The sequence below is a fragment of the Aythya fuligula genome, chromosome 1, assembly GCF_009819795.1.
Source record: "Aythya fuligula isolate bAytFul2 chromosome 1, bAytFul2.pri, whole genome shotgun sequence".
Lineage (NCBI taxonomy): Eukaryota > Metazoa > Chordata > Aves > Anseriformes > Anatidae > Aythya > Aythya fuligula.
In genome coordinates this window covers 137,092,966-137,115,203 of record NC_045559.1, presented here as the reverse complement: position 1 = coordinate 137,115,203, position 22,238 = coordinate 137,092,966, and the positions used below count along the sequence as shown (strand labels likewise).

Below are 22,238 nucleotides of genomic sequence, written 5' to 3'. Positions count from 1 at the left end.
ACTCTTGAAACAAAACTGTTTATGCCACCACGCCAGTCCTTGATGCCAGATGTCCCTTGCAACATTCTGCTTTGTCAGCTATTTTCTGAAGGCTGGAGACAAATTATTTACCTAATCCACACCTACAATGTAAGAGTTGATGTCATAACACACAAGTTTAAATTCTCTAGCTATCATTCACAGAATGCTTTTTAAGTGAGAACTACAGTCAGATATGTTCCTGGCTGCAGCGGAGGCAGGTAAGGGTTTTACCATCTTCTATTAAAATTTATCACATCCCTGCCTCCCCACGGCAGCTAACATAACTACATGTCTTCACTTCTTAATTCATCCTGCCAGAAATTCCCTGCATTAGAAGGAAAAATGCCAGTAGTGTTTAACCTAGATCGTTTGGCAGAACAGGGTTAAGCAGTGATGCTTTCCCTAGTTCCGTCAGCAACTCTGAGGGGGCAAAACAAGCAGCTGAAGGCAGTAACTTCTTAAATCACCTCAGCCACCGCCAATACACTGATCCGACACAAGTCTAAGGCAGGTAGCCTGTTAAGGGCACATTTGCTCCCTTATCAACTTTTAAAAAAGTAACATACTAAATGGTTTCTTAACATTTGTGTCAGTAGCTCTCGTAGAGAACTCTGCAGGCTTCTAAGTGGCAAATAAAGATCATGAAAAATGCCCTTCCAACGAGACACGAGCTTTAGCAAAAGGCAAATACAGATGAGACGGTCTAAAGAGAGTTCAGACCTGAAAATTCAAAACATGTTTCAAACAATTTGGCAAGAATGTACTACTATAAAGAGCACACATTTCCTGTCAGCAGCAGGGCTAATGTGCTCTAATTTCCTACAGCTTTTTATGTTTTGTCTTGTCTCTTTCCCCTCCTACTACACAGTACTTCCACTGGACTAAGAGCAGCCAGAGGATGCGGTCAGCCCAGCTTAACATGCATCTGCTAGGCCAGCAAGCCAATGCCACAGAATGCACAGTGGATTCAAAAGCTAGAGGGAAAAACAAAAACACCATCACATCCACCTGATTTTCTTCAGAGACATGGCTAAATATACTCCTGTAATTGTTTTATATTAAGAACACAGGAGGTTCTCTGAGCCCCAGGAGCACTCCTGTGCTGTGCGGGTGAGGAGCCCTGGCACAGGCTGCCCAGAGAGGCTGTGGGGTCTCCTCCTTGGAGGCCCTCCAAAGCCGCCTGGAGATGGGCCTGGGCAGCCTGCGCTGGGTGGCCCTGCTGGGGCAGGGCTGGGGCCTGGTGGCCTCCAGAGGGCCCAGACAGCCTCAGCCCCTCTGGGGTGCTGTGAAAAAAACAAATTCCTAATGGGTGGTTAGCTTTTTGCTTCCTTCTCTTCGCTCCCCCTGTCCAAAGGACACCCATCAGCACGCCTAACCCTATTCATATTTAGTGAGGCATTTAGTGAGGTGTTGAAAGATTCAACATTCAAAATCAAAAAGATGCTTGGAGCCAGACAATAACTTTCAAGTTCAGGGTGTGGGGGGATTTAAAAACTGTTTGAAGTGGTAAGAAAATGGAGAAAAAAAAAAAAAAAAACAGGGAGGCAGAAGTTCTGTGAGATGTAAAACAGGAGGGTAGGCCTTGGGCAAATGTCATCCTCTCACTGAACCATTCTCTTTATCAGCTTTTCTAAAGCTGAAATTAAAAGCATTCAATCAAGAATTTTATTTATTTAAATCAAAGTGGAAATGTGTCACTAACTTTTAATCTGTTGTTTTAAAAAAAGATTTTTCAATGCCACCAATGCTTTTGTTACTTCTGTACACAATACAAACCTGACTCACATAATAGCTCCTACAGAACAAAGCTTCAGCGTGTCTCTCCCTTTGTTACAGGAGACGAAGATTCAACTGCTGTTGCCAGTGACATGTTTCTCGTGTGTATCTCACTGAATTCACAAGGGTGGTTTTCACTTCCCCTCCCTTAGGCATTGCCTCTGAACCACTTCTCAGTGCACTTAGCTATACTAACATTACCAAGGAAACAAGAGGCAGCATTATCTATAAACAGCTCCTCTTTGAGGAGCCCCCAGAAGTGCTGTGCCATGACAGTGATTTACCAGCATAGTGGTTTAATTCATTGCTAAAACAGACTGCTAAATCAGGTCCGACTACCCAAGAAAAAGGATGAAATTAATAAAACAAGATTTTTAAGAAAAATCAGAAGGACTAGCTAATGAATGCACAGTCTTGTGGGGACAGGACGAAGGGAAGATAAGCACTTATATAAGTGAGGCTCGAATCTGGCATCAAGTAAGAGCTGAATATGAAATGAACACTGAAGCCAGAGAGAAGAAAAACAACTTAAGTCAAATAATAAACTACCCATGTTTTTATTACTATTTTACGCATTTTTTATTTCTTTTTACAGAACTTAGCATAGTAAGGCCACTCAAAAAAAAAAAAACAAAAACACCACAAGTATGACATCTTCACCCTGTTTTGGCAGTGATCTCAGCATAAATTAGAACTGAGGAAAGCATTTTGCTTCACTGAACTTGTGCCCTGATCACAAAACAGAGTGGAAGACAAAAAGCACTGCTTCTCAACACATTTTATGAAGAGCTTTTTTTGTGCTTTCTCCAAATCCCTCAGTTCTCATGGGGGAGGGATGTCACAAGGCCCAGCGACCTGGATTAGCCTGCTGAAGTTCAATAGCATGATCCTCCAGACTTCTTGGCAAAGTAAGACTGTATTACAGCACTTCTAAAACATAGATAATCCACTATCTAATGCCTAGGTACAACTTCCATAACATAAGACTTTCATAATATAAATCATTAAATTCAGTAAATATAGCTCGGAGTATTAACCCAAAACACAGACCTTACTCGTGAAGGAACATAAAACAAGTGAAAACATGGTAAGTTTTTCATTCTTACTGGATCAGTAGGAATATCTTTAAAAAACAATTCTCATTTTCAAAAGCTCCTTCATGCTTTTGACAAATACCGAAGGATCAATTTTATTTTTTCGGAAGGATGACAGAAGACAAGCTTAAAATAGTTTTGCTTGTTTTATGAGACAGATGCAAAGCACTAAGACTGAATTAATTCAGTATTTTTTTTTCCAAAATGAATTACCAAGCCACAAAAACTAGCATGGTGCAAAAAGCAGCTGTTAATTCTATTTCTTACAAATAGAAAACAAAAAGCTACCTACAATCATGAGTGAAAGCCACCTGTTACATTTATATAAATAAAATACAAGTATGTTTATAATATTGTTTCAGGATTTATCTGTCCCAGACAGTTAAATCAGATCAAGGTGATGTGATCTTCTAGCACAAAAGGTAACTGAAACCAAGGAATACAAATTTAGTACATTAAATCTTCATAGATATTTACCCTAGAAATAATATGTTCAACAATAATGAGCCATACCATATATAAGCACTGAAAGTTAATGCAAGAAGTTAACTTTTTTTCCTGAAATCTCCATACACACAAACACCTTTTCTAAACAGGTTTTAATATTTTTTTTTTTTAATTTTAAATAAATAATTGGAGAGTAAATTTAAAGGCCAGCTCTTATCCCAAACACCCTGGTCAGTTGAGAGAAATTTGGTAGGATAGTTAGTATTTAGATTACCATTTTTTACAATAGGTTTATTTTCTTCTTCAGCAACAAGCATTAAATACAAATATAAAACAAAAATAACATGACCTTTAACTTGCGTCTCTTCAACACAGTCTCCCTCCTTAAACACTCCCTCCCCCTTCCACTGTAATGGCAATTCTTTTCATTCCTCCTACACTGCAAAATTCTGTCCTACTTCTAGAGTGACATCAAGCCCATCTGCCCTTCTGTCCTTAAGAAAGGGGAAAAAGCTGGCTGGCACAGAGCAGAGGACAGCAGACTGGCAGCTGACCTATGGCTCAACAGAAGCAAGTTACAGGGCTTCCCTAGCGAAGACAGCTACGCAGATCCAGATTCTAGCACTGAAGAGACAATGCTTCTTGCCAGGGATCCTCAAGTGATTCGGGGTGAGGGGACAGGTGCACAACAGATGTCTCTGAAGTTTGTACATTCCAGTATCTGAATCAGGTAGTATCAGGCACCAGAAGTACAAAACAAACCACTGAAGTGAAGCTTCTTTTGTAACATTGCTTTCAAAGTTGGATCATTTCAGACAATGTGTTGCTGCTCTGCAGCAATAAGGAGCTACAAACTTCAACTGGCTTCAGTATCAGGATCAGTATTTTATAGAGCCAAAGTTGAAGATGTGAACACAGACTATTTTCCCACTGACATCACAGGTGATGTTACTGTCAGTAAAGGTCAGGACAGTTAATTGAACAAACCCTTTCAACATTCCTCCCATAATTCACTCAAACTCCTTCATACCAGACCACTAATCCAAAAAGAAAAACCACCCATTAAACCTTTATTGCCTGCAGAAAATTCAGGCTTCAGAAACTAAGCATTTTGTGTGTGTCTGTAACTGAACAGAAATCTAAAGGCATCTTAATATTTCACTGCATAACTGCATTTGTTCCAAGCCAATTTATCATTCCTTCAAGTAGAACGAAAGGTGCAAATTGACTCTCCAAGTCGTGAGCGTAATTAAACCCGAAAGTAGTTATGGCAAATGTTTATCTTGAATCACAGTTAACCACTTACCAAACTTATTCCACTAACCTAACAGATGCACCTGTCAACAACTACATTTGATCCAATTACTTCCTGATGCTACAAAAGCAGTGATCAATATAGAACAAAGTAATGCTTCGGTGAGAATCATCAAAACAGCCACAATACCTGGTTGTTTGCCCCACACCCAACTCTCAACAATCGATTTGGCCCTGTAAGTGGGCGGCGGAGCCTCTTCTTCATCTTTCTTTTCTTTGTCATTTTGCTCTTCTTTCTTTGATGCAGTTTGGCATTCAGTGCTATCATCTAAAGGAGGAAAAAAAAAAAAGAGAGAGACCAGTTAAACTACTTCCTCCTTTAATTCAGATCTAGATTAGAAAGGTAAAGCTCATAGCCCAAATTTTTACAGCCATATTGTTTATCATTAATAGAACAAAGAAGGGAAAATACAGTGGTGTGCACCATGTTAACTGCCACAGGTGCTAGGTCTCATGTTACATTTCATAAGACAGTGACTTCAAAATGCTGAAGTCACTGCCACAACCTCCTAGGTAATCTGACTAAAAGCCACACTAACACAAAGTCAGCATTGCAATAAATGCACTTTAAGTCAGACTTTGTTCTCAGCTACCTCCACTTGTTTCATTTACTTGTTTTCATATTCCAACATGTAAAATACAGCAATTGGCTTACTTTCAAAATCAAGGAGAGCTATACATTGACATTTACGCTAATTTTATGCAGTGTATCAACATTTCTAACATATCTAGCATCTTAGTAATTACCAGCAAGCAATAATACCACCACTTTCTACCCAAGCAATAAAAAAGCATTTGCAATCCTTTTAAGATTACTTTCATGAAGACAGAAAACAGACATTAGTCACTTATCTCTGTAATCAAAGACTGCATGAAAGCCCCAATTTGCTAAACACAGAGGAACCAGACAGCTGGAAGTCTCTCTCCTTACTCGTATGGATTTCCATATCCTTACCTCCAGCCAGTTCAACATGCAAGACTGCCTTGCAATTCAGGGCCTCGCAGGCAACTGCATTTCCCACTACAACCCTCATTTCTAAAAATATCCCCCCCCCAGATTTCTCAATACTAGCATTTGCAACCTATCCATGAAGAGATTAGACCCAGACATTTTTACCAGGCTCTTAAAAATTACTGGTCCTCAGCTCCTATCTGCCAAGCCAGGCTACAGACTCCTTCCCAGAAACCCTGACCACAACCACAATTTTGTCTTTCCTCCCATCTCACCCCCCATCACCGAATACAAACATTTGCACCAGCACATTCCAGGAGATGATAGTAAGCAAGAAGTTTACAGCTGTAGCCAGATACAACGCAGCTGATTGCACCTATCCCACTTGGGTATCAAAGGCTCGCATTACTTCAGAGCACGCAGAGCACTGCAATTTCCAAAAACATTCAACCATTTCCTCCATCTGGCTTGAAGAAAAAATGAATGTCTGATCTGGTTGTAACTGGATCTGTGATTGACTATTTGCTAAACACTTCCTTGGCTGCAGACAATAGCACCTCCCAAAATAAGCTTTTTTCAGCTGCCTTAATCATACAAGTTTTAAATTAAAGCCAACGTTTCATAACCCGCAACATGCAGCAGCACTCAGGAGGTGGCACCTGAAGACAAGGCAAAGAGGGAAAAAACAGACAATTGCACAGTTAGTGCTACAGAAAAGATTGTGGGCTAAGGAAAGGATAGCACAGCTCACCTGAGCACAGGAAAAGCAGCCTGGATACTCCACTTTCAAGTGGAGACTATACCAAGTGCGACCATCTCTCCCAAATACCAAGGAGCATCCACCAGTCCAGCAGTCATCAGCATAATAAAACGTGTCCAAAAGATGACTGAATTCAGCTGGTTTTACTCCAAGGCAGAAGTAGCATTCGAAGGCACAAATCCCATCATGGAGTTAAAGCAAGCACCCTGTTTAGCCAGAGCAGCTCAGACTATTCCCACAGTAACACCATGCTCTCGCTGTTTCCCCACTCACCCACACACCTAAAGACACGCTCCACAGGAGCTGCTGGGATTTCAGGCAGTGGGCAGAAGGGTGCTGTGCCAAGGCACTATGTTTTGCAGAGAGCTGCGAGAGAGCTTGTTATGCTTTTTAACAGATCCTTGGCAAAGGATGACAACAAAGGGCTACGAACTTAGTCCCTCACTGCAAGGAGACGAGGTCCCAGCCCAGGCTGGAACTTCAGCACTGTGTCGTACACAAATAACCTTGACATTAAACATACACAAATCCACTAGGAGGAGTTTCTTTACTTTCTTATATGAGCAGAAAAGGAAGGTAGGGGGAAAAAGGAGGGAGCTGAGCTAAAAGAGAAAAAAAAAAAAAAAAAAACAGAAAACCACATAAAAATCCCATGACAAATTGTTTCTCAAAGACTTCTCTATGCTTGCACAAAACCACTTTCTCTGTAGGGACAATGCTGGTATCAGTCTAAATTAAAAGCAGCAGCACGGTCTTCATATTCATGGCAGCTCAGTTATGCTTAGAGAAAGGGATTGTGGAAAGGGAACCCCAAAGAAAATGGGGGCTGGAAGGAAGAAAACTTGAGAAAAGCCTGCACAGACCAAAATAACAAACAATAAGGCAGTTTTCAAAAGAACACACACACAAAAAAAAAGTGGCAGTGTGGCAGCCTATTTTAACATCATTTTTCTCAAATTGATGTGTGAACACTGAGGAATGTAGAAGGGGAAAACACCTATGTTACAGTTCCCCAAATGAACTTTCTCTTAACTGGATTTTGGTTTATAATCATAAGCCTCCAGGATGAGGTAGGTATGCTCAGAGAGTGAAAACCGAGCAACTGAAGTAATCATCCACAGCTAGAAGTTAGCTCCCAAAGCATAAAGAGGGGAGAGAAAGGAAACAGCTAGAAGTGGGCCTTATTTTCTTCACTGAACATGAAATGTAATTGCCTCAAGCACCTACTACAGAAAGATCTTGTGCTGCTCCCGGTTCCAACAACTGATCAGGTCAGGAATTCCTCAGCAGAAGAAAAAAGCCTGCAACCATTTCCCAGCAGATGTTGCCACAAATACCTTGCCGCTCACAAGTTACACAGTGTGCTTTAAGGGCAGGCTGCGTTTCACAATTACTCTAAAATAGTATTTGGTAATCTGAGATCGAGGAAATATTTCAATACCAGTAACAAATAACAAGTTCCCTCCGCCAAAGAGCCAGCCAGGAGATAACAGCATTAACATATGAAGCCCTAAACATCCAAGCCATCTCTTCCAGTTTCTTTTCCCATAACCACCAACCCTTCAGAGGATCAGCAACTTGAGATCTGCAGCATCTGCAAGCAACATGTTTGTGAAAACTTCCCCCAGACCTGATCACTGACACTGGACACACACATTTTCAAGTCCAGCTTCTTCCTGACTTCTGCAAAGGAAAAGATGAGGGGATGGATAACAATGACTATACCTTGCTACATGGGATGAGGAAGATTCACTGAAAAGCCCAAATGCTAAGTGTTTTACATGATATAGACTACGTAAATATACATACATGTTGATTGCTATTTGTGAAGGAAGGATGCGTGCCTAACCATATATAAATCATATTTACACAGCCTCCAAGGTGTGGAAGTCCAGATGACAGAAAATTCCAATCACCCAGCCCTAACCAGAAATAAAGTTTGTCTTCTGGGGTATACTACTTTTTAAATGATTTTTTTAAAAAATCTGTCGAACATGCAATAAAGCATTTGGTAGTTATGAAGTCAAACTGTCCAACAGGATGACTTCGGATTTCCTCTGGTCCTGCAAAGAGTCTGGTAATCCACAGCTGAGTACTGAATGACTAGAACACTGAGTAGAGCCAATGTAAATAGCTTGCAGGACACAGCAAAGAGCAAGAAAAAGAGAGGCACTTTTCCCATGTAAGAAAGAACTTTTTTAAACATGAAAGGAGTCTCAAAGCAGGAGCCAGCCTGCATGCCTGCTCACTGCTACAGTTTCATATACATGTTGTCTGAAGGGTAGCCAGCATAACCACTTCCCACATACTGTTATTCTCATTACAAAGGTTTGGGCTGTGCCAGCCTCTCTGCAACCACTTGGGCATTTGGACTTGATCATCTGTTTGCAGACACAATGCTGAGTGAGGCGCATGCATTCAACAGCACCAGGCTGACAGACAAAGGTCCAACTTCCAGATAAGGGGCACAACAGAAGAGAAGAGGCAACAAGAGGAGAGGAAACCCACTGTGCTTACCAGTGACAGGACAGAGGCGTGAAGTTGATTATTTTATAGTTTTACCTTATTTAATGTAGCTAATTGAAACAGAAATTCCATTTACACACAAGTTTGTGGAAACAAAAAAAGGACTTGCGTCATCAACTGACATCTTCAAAATGTACAGTAATGGCTTCCTAACTTAAAAGCTTAATAGGAAAAAATATTTTTAATACTTTTTAGTATTTCCAGACATTAAACTGATCCAATTTTCCTGATGGCAGCCCGACTACCTTTTAAGTACATGCCATACCGCGAGCACACCTGAATTTGAACATCACTACTGTCACAGCTGTGCCCTTCGGTGATACTTGGAAACAAGCAAACTCATTTCCCTGGATGCATTAATCACACATGTTTTTCTGAAAGTGTCATGAAGAAAAAACAAAGGGGTTATTCCTAACCAAATGTTTCTGCTAACAGGAAAACAAATGCAGTATTTGTACTTTCTAGAGAAGAGAAGGAATCCTTTTCACTATCAGTAACGTGGTTTTCCAATCTACTGCCTCTGCTGATCACCCGCTGCAAGAATGAAGCACCTCTGCCCAGCAGCCCAGCCAGCATTAGCAGAGAACGATACAGCACTAGTGAAGTAAAAGGATTAGAACATATGAGTATAAATCAAAACTTCTTACAACAGACTAAATAAAAAGGACTACAGCAACCTCTCATCTCCAAATTAGTCGATAGAGCAGCATAATCCAAATATTGATATTTGAATATATTGATTTTCATATAAAAACACTAGGATTTATGTAAGTCTGGTTACTGGCATGCACTTTTCCATTTCCTCTTGAAATAGATTTGTACAACATTTATGTAAAAAATGAACTACTAACTAAACAGACTGAAGTATTCCACATTTTCATTTCATGAAATTCAATTTGAGCTGCAAAAGGACCACCAGTTTTTCTGGTTTCACGACTCACTAGTGCCTAACCAAATCAAACATACAACCTGATCAACGCTGACCAGAAATAGCCTTGATTAACTTTTCCTTTTCAAAGTTCAAGTCTAGTAAACAAAACAGTTACACCTTACAAACCCTGCAGCCCAGCACGGTGGCATTTAAGGCGGCTAACTACACTGAAAGAGAATTCATACACTGATCTGAATATAGCCTTCTCAGGCTCTTAACTCTTAAGATTTCTAAACTGTTGTAGCTTCCAAAAAAAAAAAAAATATATAGGTGTTTTAGAAGTACGTAGAAAAGAACGGACATGACCTCCACTCTACTGGACCTACACTTCACACCTCCAAAGGAACAAAAAGGCAGACTACTTGTGCTATTCATAGTAACTGAACACTCACATTTTTAAGAAAGTTTTTGCTGCTTTCCACAAACCCCCTTATTGATAAAGGGGAAGCTAAATGGCACACCAAATCCAGGTATTTCAGAAAGATGAAAATCATTGAATATCCAATGACAGATATTAATAATTCTCTATTCCTTTCGTAAAATATTGAGCAAGTCTCTAATCAAAGAATGTGATTATTAATCTGAATAGATACTTTACTCTGTCATTTGATTTGCAGTGTTTGACCTGCCCTAAAGGAAACTAGAAGACAAAAAAAAAAAAGCACTACATGTGCAGCTGGATTGCGGACAGTTTTCAGCTGACCTTTTAGTCACTTCATGAAGACTATAAACAAAATTAGAAATAGCACTATCACCTTTACCCCTTCCTCAGCCCACTTCCTTTAGACAAAGGCCTCAGCTGTAAACACACCAAGGAGAGTGAACAGAAGGACACCGCCAAGCCTCGCTCATCATAACACGAGTGGTTATGATGTTTAATTTAAAAAGAGACTGGAACAGATTTAAGCCCTCATTTGAAGACTCAGACATTACCTTCCTGCACACTTTAAAAGAGATCAGTTCCAATTGCATTTAACTCAAAATATGAACACTGGCAGACTGTGTAGACACGTGACAAGAAACCAAAGCCAGTATGAACCAGTATGAACTCCGAATTCCACTTTCACCACAAAAAAAGGAAAAAAAAAAACATACCTTTTCTTGGAGGTAGTTCACTACTTTGTGTTAATTCTGTTCCAGGATATACAATCTCCCCATCTTTTACCATTTCATTCCATAAGCCACAGAGTCCATCTCGTGTAAAAGCAAGCTGTTAAAAAAAAGAAAAAAAACAATGTTATATGCAGTTACATACAGTTGTATTTTTCCCCTCAAGCCAACACGGAAGAAATTTTTAAAAACACCATATGTCACCTCACTGGTAAATTCATTGTGTGTTTGACAGAGACTTAAATGATCTTCAGGATCTCCGATTCTCTAGCTGTGCTATTTTCAGATTAAGAACTATCTGATCTGACTGTGTGGACTTAAATACAGCAAGACCAATTTGCTTTTGGTGAATAACTCCCATAAAAAGCATGATTTGGTCACCTCAGAAATACCCGATTTCAAGATGACATCATGCACTAATTTGGGTAAATCCCTTTTCCCCTTTTTCACAGGGGAAGTCACTACAATCCCCTCTCCAAACCAGAGACTGAAGAGCATGGAACTCAGTCAGGGTACATGACACGAAGGTCACCAATTCATGAAACTACCTTGAATCTCCTTTGAAGAAACCTACTGACCAAGATAACCTCTCCTCTGCTGCCGGTGATCTATGCTCTATAGGACATCGCAAAACAGGAGTCTACATCTCAAGCGAACTCCTTAATAACCAGGCTATAATTTGCAACCACGTAGCAGAAGGGAGAAGGGGAGTAAATGGAACTGGCAAACAGAATTCCTTCAGCATGCCAGAGCCGTGCAGCGGAGACATCCAAGAAAAATGCTGAAAGCTTATTTAGAAGCACTCTTGGGTTATGTAACTAACATTCAAGTCCAAAGTGTTTTAAGTGAGGAGGAATAACACAAAGAAGTTACACAACTGCTGTTAATATTTGCCTTTATCCACAGAAGTCTGCCTGTACTTTCTTTTGATCAGTTTCCTAAGGATATTTTATTGAAGATCACAGTTTTTAAGAGCCACAACCAACTGCAGGGAGGTCATTTGCTGACCCAGCTAATCTAAGCAACATGAAAAATTAAAGACAGGTTGCACATTATGACACCACTGCAGCATACTAAATCACCACATTAGCTTTTTGACTTCATATTGCATAAGCCAGAAATTCACTCCAACAAGTATTAATGATTTCCTTTTCTTTTACTCAAAGTACGGGCTGACAAATTGTATGTATTTGTCACTTGCTATTTCCTTTCCTCAGGGAGGTAATAGAGAGAAGAATCACACAGTCTGACCTAGACCTCACTCAACTCATCTGCAATTTACCAATTATGCAGCACCAGAATTACTTTGTGAACTTATTTTAAAGAAAGTGACATTCCTTTTTCTTTGGGGCTAGAGGGAATAGGGGTCTCTTGCAGAGATTGGGTTTTCCTAAAAACTTTACGCTTGGGTTAAATTAAAAAAAAAAAAAAAAACACAGAATAGATTGAACTAAAGCCACACTTCAACAAAGTAAAAAACAAACAAAAAACCCTCTTCCATCACCGACTGAATTTCTTGCATTGTTCTAGGTCTATAAATATTTCAACAAAGGCACAGGCGCTCATTTTCTCCTTCATCAGACATGGGCATATTCTTTACTGGGACACCTAAAGAATTTATTTTTCCCAGTTGTCAATGATAGGTTTTCTTTTTCACTGTTTTTGGCTCCTATTGCATAGAAGATGTTTAATTATTTTAGGATGTTCACCTGCTCAATGCTAATCTATGGCAAAACACAAGCTTGAGAAATAGGAAAGAAGGCAACCCTTGGGATGATTTGCAGAAATAACTTTTGCAAAAATAATTTTCACAAAATAAAGGCTTCTGCCCATTAAATTGTCATCTTTTCCATTTTATGTTCTCAAATCACCCTGGCATGGAAATAGTTCTCACTGCCCTTAAACTTACACACTGAGAAACCTACAGCCTTTGAACTCATGATTCTTCATAATGCAACATTATATTAATCAGGAAAACTTCCTACTTTTGTAAGCACTGCCATAGCAGAATGAAAAGGATTTTTTCCATTTTAACCTCTAACCTTTTTACATGGCACAAAGCTCGCTCAAGTCACAGAATCAGAATCACAGAATTTTCTAGGTTGGAAGAGACCTCAAGGTCATCGAGTCCAACCTCCAACCTAACGCTAACAGCCCTCCACTAAACCATATCCCTAAGCTCTACAAGTCCTTCAAGCAGCTCAAAACTGAAAGAGTAAACAAAATTTCTTCTGCCTGGGGTTTGGCGTTCAAATTCTTATCAGTCATTTTCTTGTTATGTTGCACAAAGATAAAGCAGCCACTGAGATTATAGGTCAGAGAGCGCTCCTCCTCCTCCTCCAAATATGTCATGTGGAAGCTTACACTATAAGCAGACTCCAAAAAAACAAACTTGCTTTCATTCATGCTGTCGTTAACATTTTGCTAGTGGAATATGCACTGAGGGAGAGGGGGGAAGGGACAAGTTTGAACGTAAAGGACTATCGGGCTTTCCTTGCAGCAATAACCAAAGCAACCGCCTGAAAGGATATTGAAGAAGCAGTACATACAACCAGTTCACGTGTCGTAACTGCAGGCAACTCAATTCCAACTGTAACAGGGTCGCTATTAATCTACTCGATGTAGAGCAAACACATTAAACAGCGCCACTGTGACAGCCAGAAGTGGAAGCGAAGGTGAATTTTAAAGGGATAAATTGTTCAAGTAGTTTTATTGACATAATCCAAAAATTCCAGAACCGTAACAGAAGCTTCCCAACTCCCTTCACATTTCAGCTAACCCACAGAAAGTGGGAGGAGTGACCGATATGCCAGAGGGTCATGCTGCCATCCAGAGGGACCTTGACGGGCTGAAAGGAGCCTCATGAAGTTCAACAAGAAGTGCCAAGTGCTGCACCTGGGGAAGAACAACCCCATACACCAACATATGCTGAGGGCCACCCAGCTGGGAAACAGATTGGCAGGAAGGGCCCTGAGGGACACAAAGTTCAACACGAGCCAGCAATGTGCCCCTGCCACACAGAAAGCTGGCGGTGTCCTGCACTGCATCAGGCGAAGCACTGACAGTGGTTGAGGGAAGTGATCTTTCCCCCGCTGCTCAGCACCGGTGAGGCCACATCTGGAGCACTGGGCCCAGTTCTGGCCCCAGTACAAGAGGGACATGAACTGGAGAGGGTCCAGTGAAGGACCATGAAAACAGTTAAGGGACTGGAGTAGCTCATATATGAGGAAAGGCTGCGCACTGGGGCTGTTCATCCTGAAGTGGAGGCAGCTCAGGGGGACCTCATCAATGTCAACAAACACCTGAAGGGAGAGCGCAGCGACAACACAGCCGGGTTCTCTTCAGTGGTGCCCAGTGCCAGGAGCAGAGGCCCTGGGCACAACCAGGCCCCCAGGAGGCTCCCCCTGAGCCCCAGGCAGCACTTCTGTGCTGTGCGGGTGAGGAGCCCTGGCACAGGCTGCCCAGAGAGGCTGTGGGGTCTCCTCCTTGGGGCCCTCCAAAGCCGCCTGGAGATGGGCCTGGGCAGCCTGCGCTGGGTGGCCCTGCTGGGGCAGGGCTGGGGCCTGGTGGCCTCCAGAGGGCCCTGACAGCCTCAGCCCCTCTGTTTTTCTGCGAAACTAGCAGCTGAAGATAACAATAAGTCAACTTTATAGCATAAAAGTCATTCCCTAACTAGCACACCGCACATGTAAGCACAAAATGACAGAATAATAGTATCAGGAAAGCCAGTATGTTTTAACATGAATGAATTATTAACCAGCAGAATTTAGAACTTTCAATGTATTGTGGGACCTCTGCATGCCATGCAGTTACTTAAATATGCAAATTACTTGTTAAAAAAGAGGGTGCTGTTCACAATGACTTCTCACAAATATTCTGCAGGAGTATGTTACATCTTACTGTCTCTTCACTGTTTCTGACATACTGGCATGGCAAGTACAAGAGTACAAGTCTAACACCCACCCACTATTTATTTGATTTACACGATCATCTTTCCCTCTAATAATTTAGTACCTTCATTTGTGAATGTTTAAAGGGATTAATTTGACAAACTCACTAAATTAACAAAGAATAAGTTTTCACTGAATGTTTCCAACTGTTGACAGTTGCAGAGATGTAAGCTCTGTAAATTTACCACAAGGACCCCAAGTCCCTGCTTGCCCCACCACCCAGACACTTGCTTCCCAAGTCTGAGACAACAGCAGTGCCATAACTCCAGCCCCACTAACCAGTACCCTACAGCCCTGCCACTTGTTCTTAACCTCCCTACTCATTTCATCGTATCAAGTGGCATTCCCCATGCCCCAGATCTCCCTCATCTTTCCCATAATAGCTCCTAACTTCCTTTCAGATACAACCACACATCTTCATCTCCTTTACACCTCACCTTCACAAACACAACCTACTTCCACCATTTATTACACGTTCTCATCTCTAGACCACATCTTCTTGATCTCTGCACTTCTAAGGCACGCACCTCACCAAATTTATACTTCCCACATAGACCTAAATCTCAGTCCTGATCACTTACCCAAGTCAAAAAAGCAAGGGCCCAAACAGACTTCAAAGCAAACTTTTACTGTACTGTAAACTGAGCAGCCCCTACTCTAATCTTTTGCTAATCTTATCTCTACAGTTAAACTGTAATTTACTCTGTCTAGTACAAGACTTAATTCAGTCAAAGGGATCTCTAGTTTGGTTGCTAGCATATGTTATTCCTATTCTCCAATGGGGCTGGCAGTGAAATTCTGCCCCCATACATATCCCTTTCCTGCCATCACCTCTACAGAACAAGGCATTAGCATTTCCTTACATTTCTACAAAATGAAACATTGCAACCACAACTGGATAAGCTTCTGGGAATCCTCAAAACACCACTACAAGGTTTGTTTTCAGTAAGTTACTTTAAAAACCATCAGAAGCTGTGATTCGGTTCTAAAGACAACTATTTAAAATCAGACAACGCTTATTCCATGTGCTCTAGCAGATCGCATTCTTGATGTGGTTTCATAAACTGTCCTGTAACAAGCACAGAAGCCTCTGTAAAACTTAAACAGAGTTCAAGAAAAATGATGCAAGTGAAAGAAAACAACATAAAAACAGGCCATAAGGTCTGATTCAGGTAGGATTCCTGATTATACAGCTACGTTGGAAATAGAAGATAATCACAAAACGTCATTATGGATTTAAAATATAAGCTACTTAATAATCTTCACCTCAGAATTGTCAGCAGTTGGGGTGGGGGGGCAATGTGGACAGAAATCTGTTCTTCCACTCAGTTACTTCTGCATTAGCTATAGGTTGCATTTTAAAAGGTACGTTAAAATACATTTTTATTTAGAAATAGGTGAAAAATATTTTTTCAACACATGAACAGAAGAATATCACAGGAGAAACAGTAAGTGCTTTCCTAAGCCTTTCCACTCTTTTCACTGTTTTAAATCCCTTCAATTTATGTTTCATTTTTTGTCTTCTATATTCTGTCCTAGCCTCCTTCCTTCCCTGTTAAAGCATGCCACAAACCCCAGCTGCTAATCACACCCATACAAAGCACAGAGGAGCATCATTAGGTCTAACATATTGCTCTAAAGTTCTGGTGACAAAGACCATGAAGTTCAGCAGTCCTGTGTCACTTCAACAGATTTGGGGTCAAACTAGAAACGTCCCCCTGTTGACCAGGCTTCCATTTGTTGCAAAATTTTACTAACATTTAAAGTTCAAAAGCAAAGAAAAACTAAGTCTTACCCTCAAACTTCAAAGGGAAGTTCTCTAACTTCCTCTATTTGAGGAACAGCAGCTCTAAGCCCAAATACCTGCACAAACATTGATCTTAATTTCTCCAGCCTATCACTCCATGTAAAGTCCAGTCCTCACCTCTTCTCTGGACCCTTCCTTTTTATTCTGGAGGGAGAATTACCTCATTTCTTAGATATTAAGAATTCTCCATTACAAATTTCACCACATTTAAAAAGGTAGGAGTTCTCATTTGCAGTTTTACATTTCATTTTTGATCAGCATACTGAAACTAAGGAGAAAATGACTGGGAAATCAACAAAACAAAGAAAACATCTTTCACTAACTTCTTAACAGTCAAGACATCCTTTACTTACATCAGCAAAGATACTGACCTAGGTGCTAGAACAACTGGCCTTCCACAAAAATACAGAGGCCAAATTTAACTTTGGGGGAAGGTGAAAAGATTTCAGACAAATGCAACTCTAATAGGCGACTGCTTCAATTTAAAAGGATCTCTCAAATCCCTGTGGCAAAAGAAGACAGAAATAGCCTACCAACCATAAATTGAATGAAAACTGATGAAAATCCATGCTAGTCTTTTTCGTAGACAGCCCTTGCACCTTTCACTATTGCTTAAAGTTTCGTTGTGGGTTTTTTTTCCCCCATGCTACAGGAATATGAAAGCTTTTCTCCCTTATCCCCTGCTATTAAGCACAACAGTCCTCTGCAGGATCCAGAATGGGCAGTCCAATAAGCACCAGACACACGCATGCATCTCATTAGCTGACTGATTCTGTTTTTTTCATGATTCAGCCATCACTAATTAAACTTCTCTGCACCAGGTTCTAAACAACTGGTGCAGTACCTTCACTTCAATGGAACTATTTAAAGCTCATATTGACTTGGCAAACTGCTTATCTAGGTTTAAGTAAACAACTTTAATCTTCCCTAGCATTTGTAGTTTGTTATGTTTTCCTTTTAAGAGGGATGCCTTCGTTAGAATAGCCATTAGAACACAATCTCCCGTTACAGATTTTGTTACACAAGTGATGGTTTCTACTAGTAATAGACATGCATGGGTATATGCTTTAATATGCATTAAAACAAAACCAAAAATATAAAATGTATAAAATCAAATGAGTGGTAATCCAACCTTTCAAGCAACTCCAAGTTCAGAAGGAATTCACAAATTAACAACAATCATTAACAACACAAATAAAACACAATTTACAAGATGAGTGTTTAGACTTTTCTAAACTTTTTTAGACTTTTCTAGCAGCTGTTAAACATACAATAATGGGTCAATTAATTACAAAGTTTGTAAAAAAAAAGATCTGACATAGTTGTGGGCTGCACCTAAGTCTACAGCATTTTGGCTTCCTATAATAATTTCTCTGAAGCTTATTTAATTAATATTAACAGAAGCAAAAATTCTGTCATCAAGACATATAGTGTCCACCAACTTTTCACACCACGTCAATTGCTCCTGGAGGCTAAAGGCTCACTGTTACTACAAAGGGCTCAGATACTTTCTTAAGAACAGTAATAATATGCTACACCATGCTGGCTTTGTCTGTTAACACCAACACCCCAAAACTCAGTAAGTATACTTAAATTTGGCCTGAATGCCAGCTGAAACAGTGGTTCTCACAGGTGATTAAACACAATCCATGCTAAGAAAAGAATGACACATGGATTTTATTCCATTAATACCACTACGTTACAGACTGCTATTAATGCACATAACATTAGAGTATCATTTATTACATTATTACCACAACATTGTCTTGAGCTAAAGTCAAAAAAGAATCCAATGATCATCAGAGACATTTCAGTGCCTCTAATCCACAGTGACTGCCACAGCCATCAAGTCTAAATAAAGAGCCTCTGGCAACAGAGGCAAGAAAAACGGAGGAGTCAGACTTTGGAAACTGCTCATCAATCAGAAGAAATACTTCCCTTCCACTTCCAGCTATAACCCTCAAATTAGGCAACAGCAAAGAATGTTATTCAAGAACAACAACAACAAAGTTACTTTTAGAGACTGGTTAATCTCTGTATGTCTCCTAAGGTGAAGAACTCCCCAGTACAAGTTTCCTTCTCCAAGGAATCCCACCAACATGCTCTTTGACTACTGTAAAGCAAGAAATTATGAATCTAGGTGCAAAGTGAAGAGTTTCAGAGTCAATTCTAATCAGTAACATGTAGTCAGCTCGATTCGTTCACTTAAATCAGTGTGCCTTTGTTCAAATCTCTCCTAGGTATTATTCTCATAATTTCTATTTCTGTCAATAATCTCTTGAACACTGACAAGGCCCTTCTACAGTAAGCAGGTAAAAAAAAAAAAAATACATACAAGGCAGGAAATCTGCATGCTTGGTACAAAAAGAACAAAGTGATACAGGATTTATGTCTACAAAGAGATTTCACAAGTAGCTAGGTCATGCTGGTCAATCAGGCAATACAAAAATTCCCCAGAGCCTAAAACCCCTTTACTTGACAGAAGACATCTGCCATTTAATACAATAAAAAGAGCAAATCAAGAACCACATGCCTTTTTTTTTTTTTTAATTAATAAAAAGTAACCAACAGATACATCTACACAGAGTTCTGTGACGAGGACCTGCCTAATGCCAAAAATTGCTAACCTAGTAAGAAAACTGTATGATACCTGGGAGGTCTGCCTACGCTTCACATTCCAGAGAAGCGACGTTTGTGTCCAGCAGATCACAAACGATTACTGTTCTCTTATTTCATTAATCTCATTATTTTGGCTAGAGCATGATTAGAAGAAAACAAAGGGAGAACCCTGGCAATTACAGTCTAACTTATTACTCATAAACAACTCTCATAGAACTTATTCATAGAGATTTGTTACAAATTAAGATTTTTATTATTTAGTGGAATTATTATAACCCATTAGCTATAAAACTGTCCCATAAAAGACAAGTGTTTCACTGCATTTTATGCACTCAGTTGAAAATAATCCTTAAGGTACGGATGGCAATCGAAACCTTCCTGTCAAAAGTGCATGTAAGCATAAAAAACGGGATGCAGAAGAAAAAACATTACAACAGAGAGGAAAAATATGACAAATCACATGAATAGTCACATTGTTCACCTTGTATAATACGGAAGAAAAGTATGCAATCCATATTCAGCAGCCATTCCAGACAGATGGCCATTTTTTCAGCTACAATTTTAAAACAGCCAAAGCAACTTATTTGCCATCTAGAACTAAGCATCCAGGGACTAGAAACAGTATTTCTATAACTCTTAATATATTTATCTTCCAATTGTTTTGTACTAAGCGTATTCATCTCCTTAGCCAAAACATCTAACATTGAACCGAAACTTTGGCCTTTGGAAAGGATAAAAAACAAGAGACAGAACTAATCTAGCCAAATCAAGGGTGATCCCTGTAATTTTATGGCCCTTACATTGTATAGTAGAGCCCTGTTGGTTGCATACTAAACTTGTCACTTCAGAATCCGATTTAGCTTGTTTGATGTAAAATACTGGAAAAAGTTTGCTTTTGGGTCACAAGTGCATAGAACAGGCCTTTGTCTAGACACAATGACAGCTGAACTCTACCATCCAGCCTATGCAGGATGGACTTTTGGGTAAAGTCACTCAGGATGCAATAAATAAATAAATCTATCAAAGGAATAACACCAGCCGACCTGTCCCAACAAGAACTTCAGAGATTTGAGCAAGAACTTGCAAAGCCTATTCAAAGTAAGGTATCTCTATGCTACATCTGGAGGAAGGAAGACAGACAACACAAGGACTTATTCTAGTTACCCATTTCATCCAAAACAAACGTAACTGACCCAAAACACTAACTTCTCTGTATTTTCCTCTTTGCTTTCAAACTCAAATTGGGCAAACATGATAATATCCTCATTCCCCTACCACACAATCTTGATAAGTAAACATGTCATCCTCTATAGCAAAATTCACCATATACCAGTACAAAGACCAGTTCCATTTCAGCCACCTCTCTTTGACAGACTCCATACAAAATTAACTCCCTTGGAAAAGGATGCCTAAAGGAAGCCTACACCTGTTACCCAAGCAATTGGGGTAACAGCTAATCTGAACTCTTTAAAATTTAAGTTGATTTCTAGTGTCTTTCACGTCAGTTTTCTTGTGTATTAAAACCACGAACTTGGTTGAAGATCAGAAGTTTGGCAGCAGCCTAAAGAACTCTGTTCTAGCAGTAACACTCTGTACACAGGTGTGTGCTTTGGCACTGCACAAGGATAACACACACGTGTAGTCCAGCTTGTTTCTATGCAAAAGAGACTGGACTGACAATACAGATTTGCAGCTCAAAATAATTTAGTGTTCCCTCAAGTTTTGTTAGACATTGGAACAGGCTGCCCAGGGAAGTGGTGGAGTCACCATCCCTGGAGGTCTTTAAAAGACGTTTAGATGTAGAGCTTAGGGATATGGTTTAGTGGGGACTGCTAGCGTTAGGTCAGAGGATGGACTCGATGATCTTGAGGTCTCTTCCAACCTAGAAATTCTGTGCGCCTGTGTGTGTGAAGTGCAGTGTGATACCAGGTACATATTCCTTTCAGCAAGCCACCTCACTTTTGCAGCCCAGCCTGCAAAGCACCTGGAAGGTCTCCCAACGCCTCACCTGTAGGTCTGTCTTCAACCATTTGGAGTCGAACCTCGCCTGCGCAGCCAGACAAAACGCCTCAGAAGACATCTTCCCTCCGCCAGCCTCCTGGCCGAGCAACCCAACCTGCTGCGGGAGGAGACAAATAAATAGCAACCCGGCACGCAGCGAGCAGAAAAATAAATAACAGCCCGGCACAAAGCCAACCAGGGGGTATCTCGGGGCGGCTCCCCCGGGGCCCTGAATAATTTAGGGTGCGAGCGACCCCCCGGGGGGGCCTCAGGGGGTTGGAAACCCTTGGCCACCCCCTCCCCCAGCACCCGAGGAAGGCCTCCCCGGGCGGCCCCGAGCCCCTCGGGGACGGAGGCACCGGGAGGGGACCCAGAGGGGCCCGAGGAGGGACCGAGGGAGGCCCGGGCACGGCCCCCGCCCCGCCGCCGCCATATCCCGGGGCTGGGTGCGGGGGGGTCCCTGTGTGTGTGTCCCCCCTCCGCCCCCCAGCAGCCGATGGAGGCGCTGCCCGCTGCCCGCACTCACCGGCGGCTCCTCGCCTCGCCTCGCCCCGCTCGGCCCCGGGTTATCCTCGCCCCTCCTTCCCGCTACCCGCCCGCCCGCCCCCCCCCCCCCCACTTCGTCCGCCGGCAGCGCCGGGCCCTGCCTTCCCCGCGCCCGCCCTCCCTCCACACTGGAAGCTGGGGGGGAGCTCGGCCCCTTCTCAGCCCGGCCCCTATGCACGCCAGAGAGGCTCGCAGCCAATCAGAAGGGAGGGGGAGGCGGGACATCCTGCCCCGAGTGGGCCGCACCATAGAGAGGAGCGGCGCAGTGGAGATAGATGGGCAGTGCGCAGAGGGAGGGGGTCCCCCTCAGACCCCCAACCTCTCCCCCCCCCCTCCAGCATGGTGAAGGCCTGAAGTGTGACACCGCCTCACGGCTTAAAATAA

At 41.4% G+C, this 22,238-nt stretch overlaps 1 protein-coding gene across 4 annotated transcripts in view; it reads right to left on the bottom strand.

The window, feature by feature from the left end:
• The window catches only part of HERC2 (HECT and RLD domain containing E3 ubiquitin protein ligase 2), a 110,149-nt gene extending 88,258 nt beyond the window's left edge, over nucleotides 1-21,891 (bottom strand). For 3 of the 4 annotated variants that reach the window (XM_032185444.1, XM_032185471.1, XM_032185460.1), the window contains exons 1-4: nucleotides 21,835-21,891; nucleotides 21,316-21,426; nucleotides 10,917-11,031; nucleotides 4,783-4,920 (exon numbers count right to left, since the gene is read on the bottom strand). In XM_032185444.1, the coding sequence (XP_032041335.1) occupies nucleotides 4,783-4,920; nucleotides 10,917-11,031; nucleotides 21,316-21,387 (325 nt within the window). In that variant the 5' untranslated portion in view covers nucleotides 21,388-21,426; nucleotides 21,835-21,891. The remainder of the gene's footprint in view (nucleotides 1-4,782; nucleotides 4,921-10,916; nucleotides 11,032-21,315; nucleotides 21,427-21,834) is intronic. The other variant, XM_032185450.1, reaches the window with a different exon arrangement.
• Between the last annotated feature and the right edge of the window lie 347 nt (nucleotides 21,892-22,238).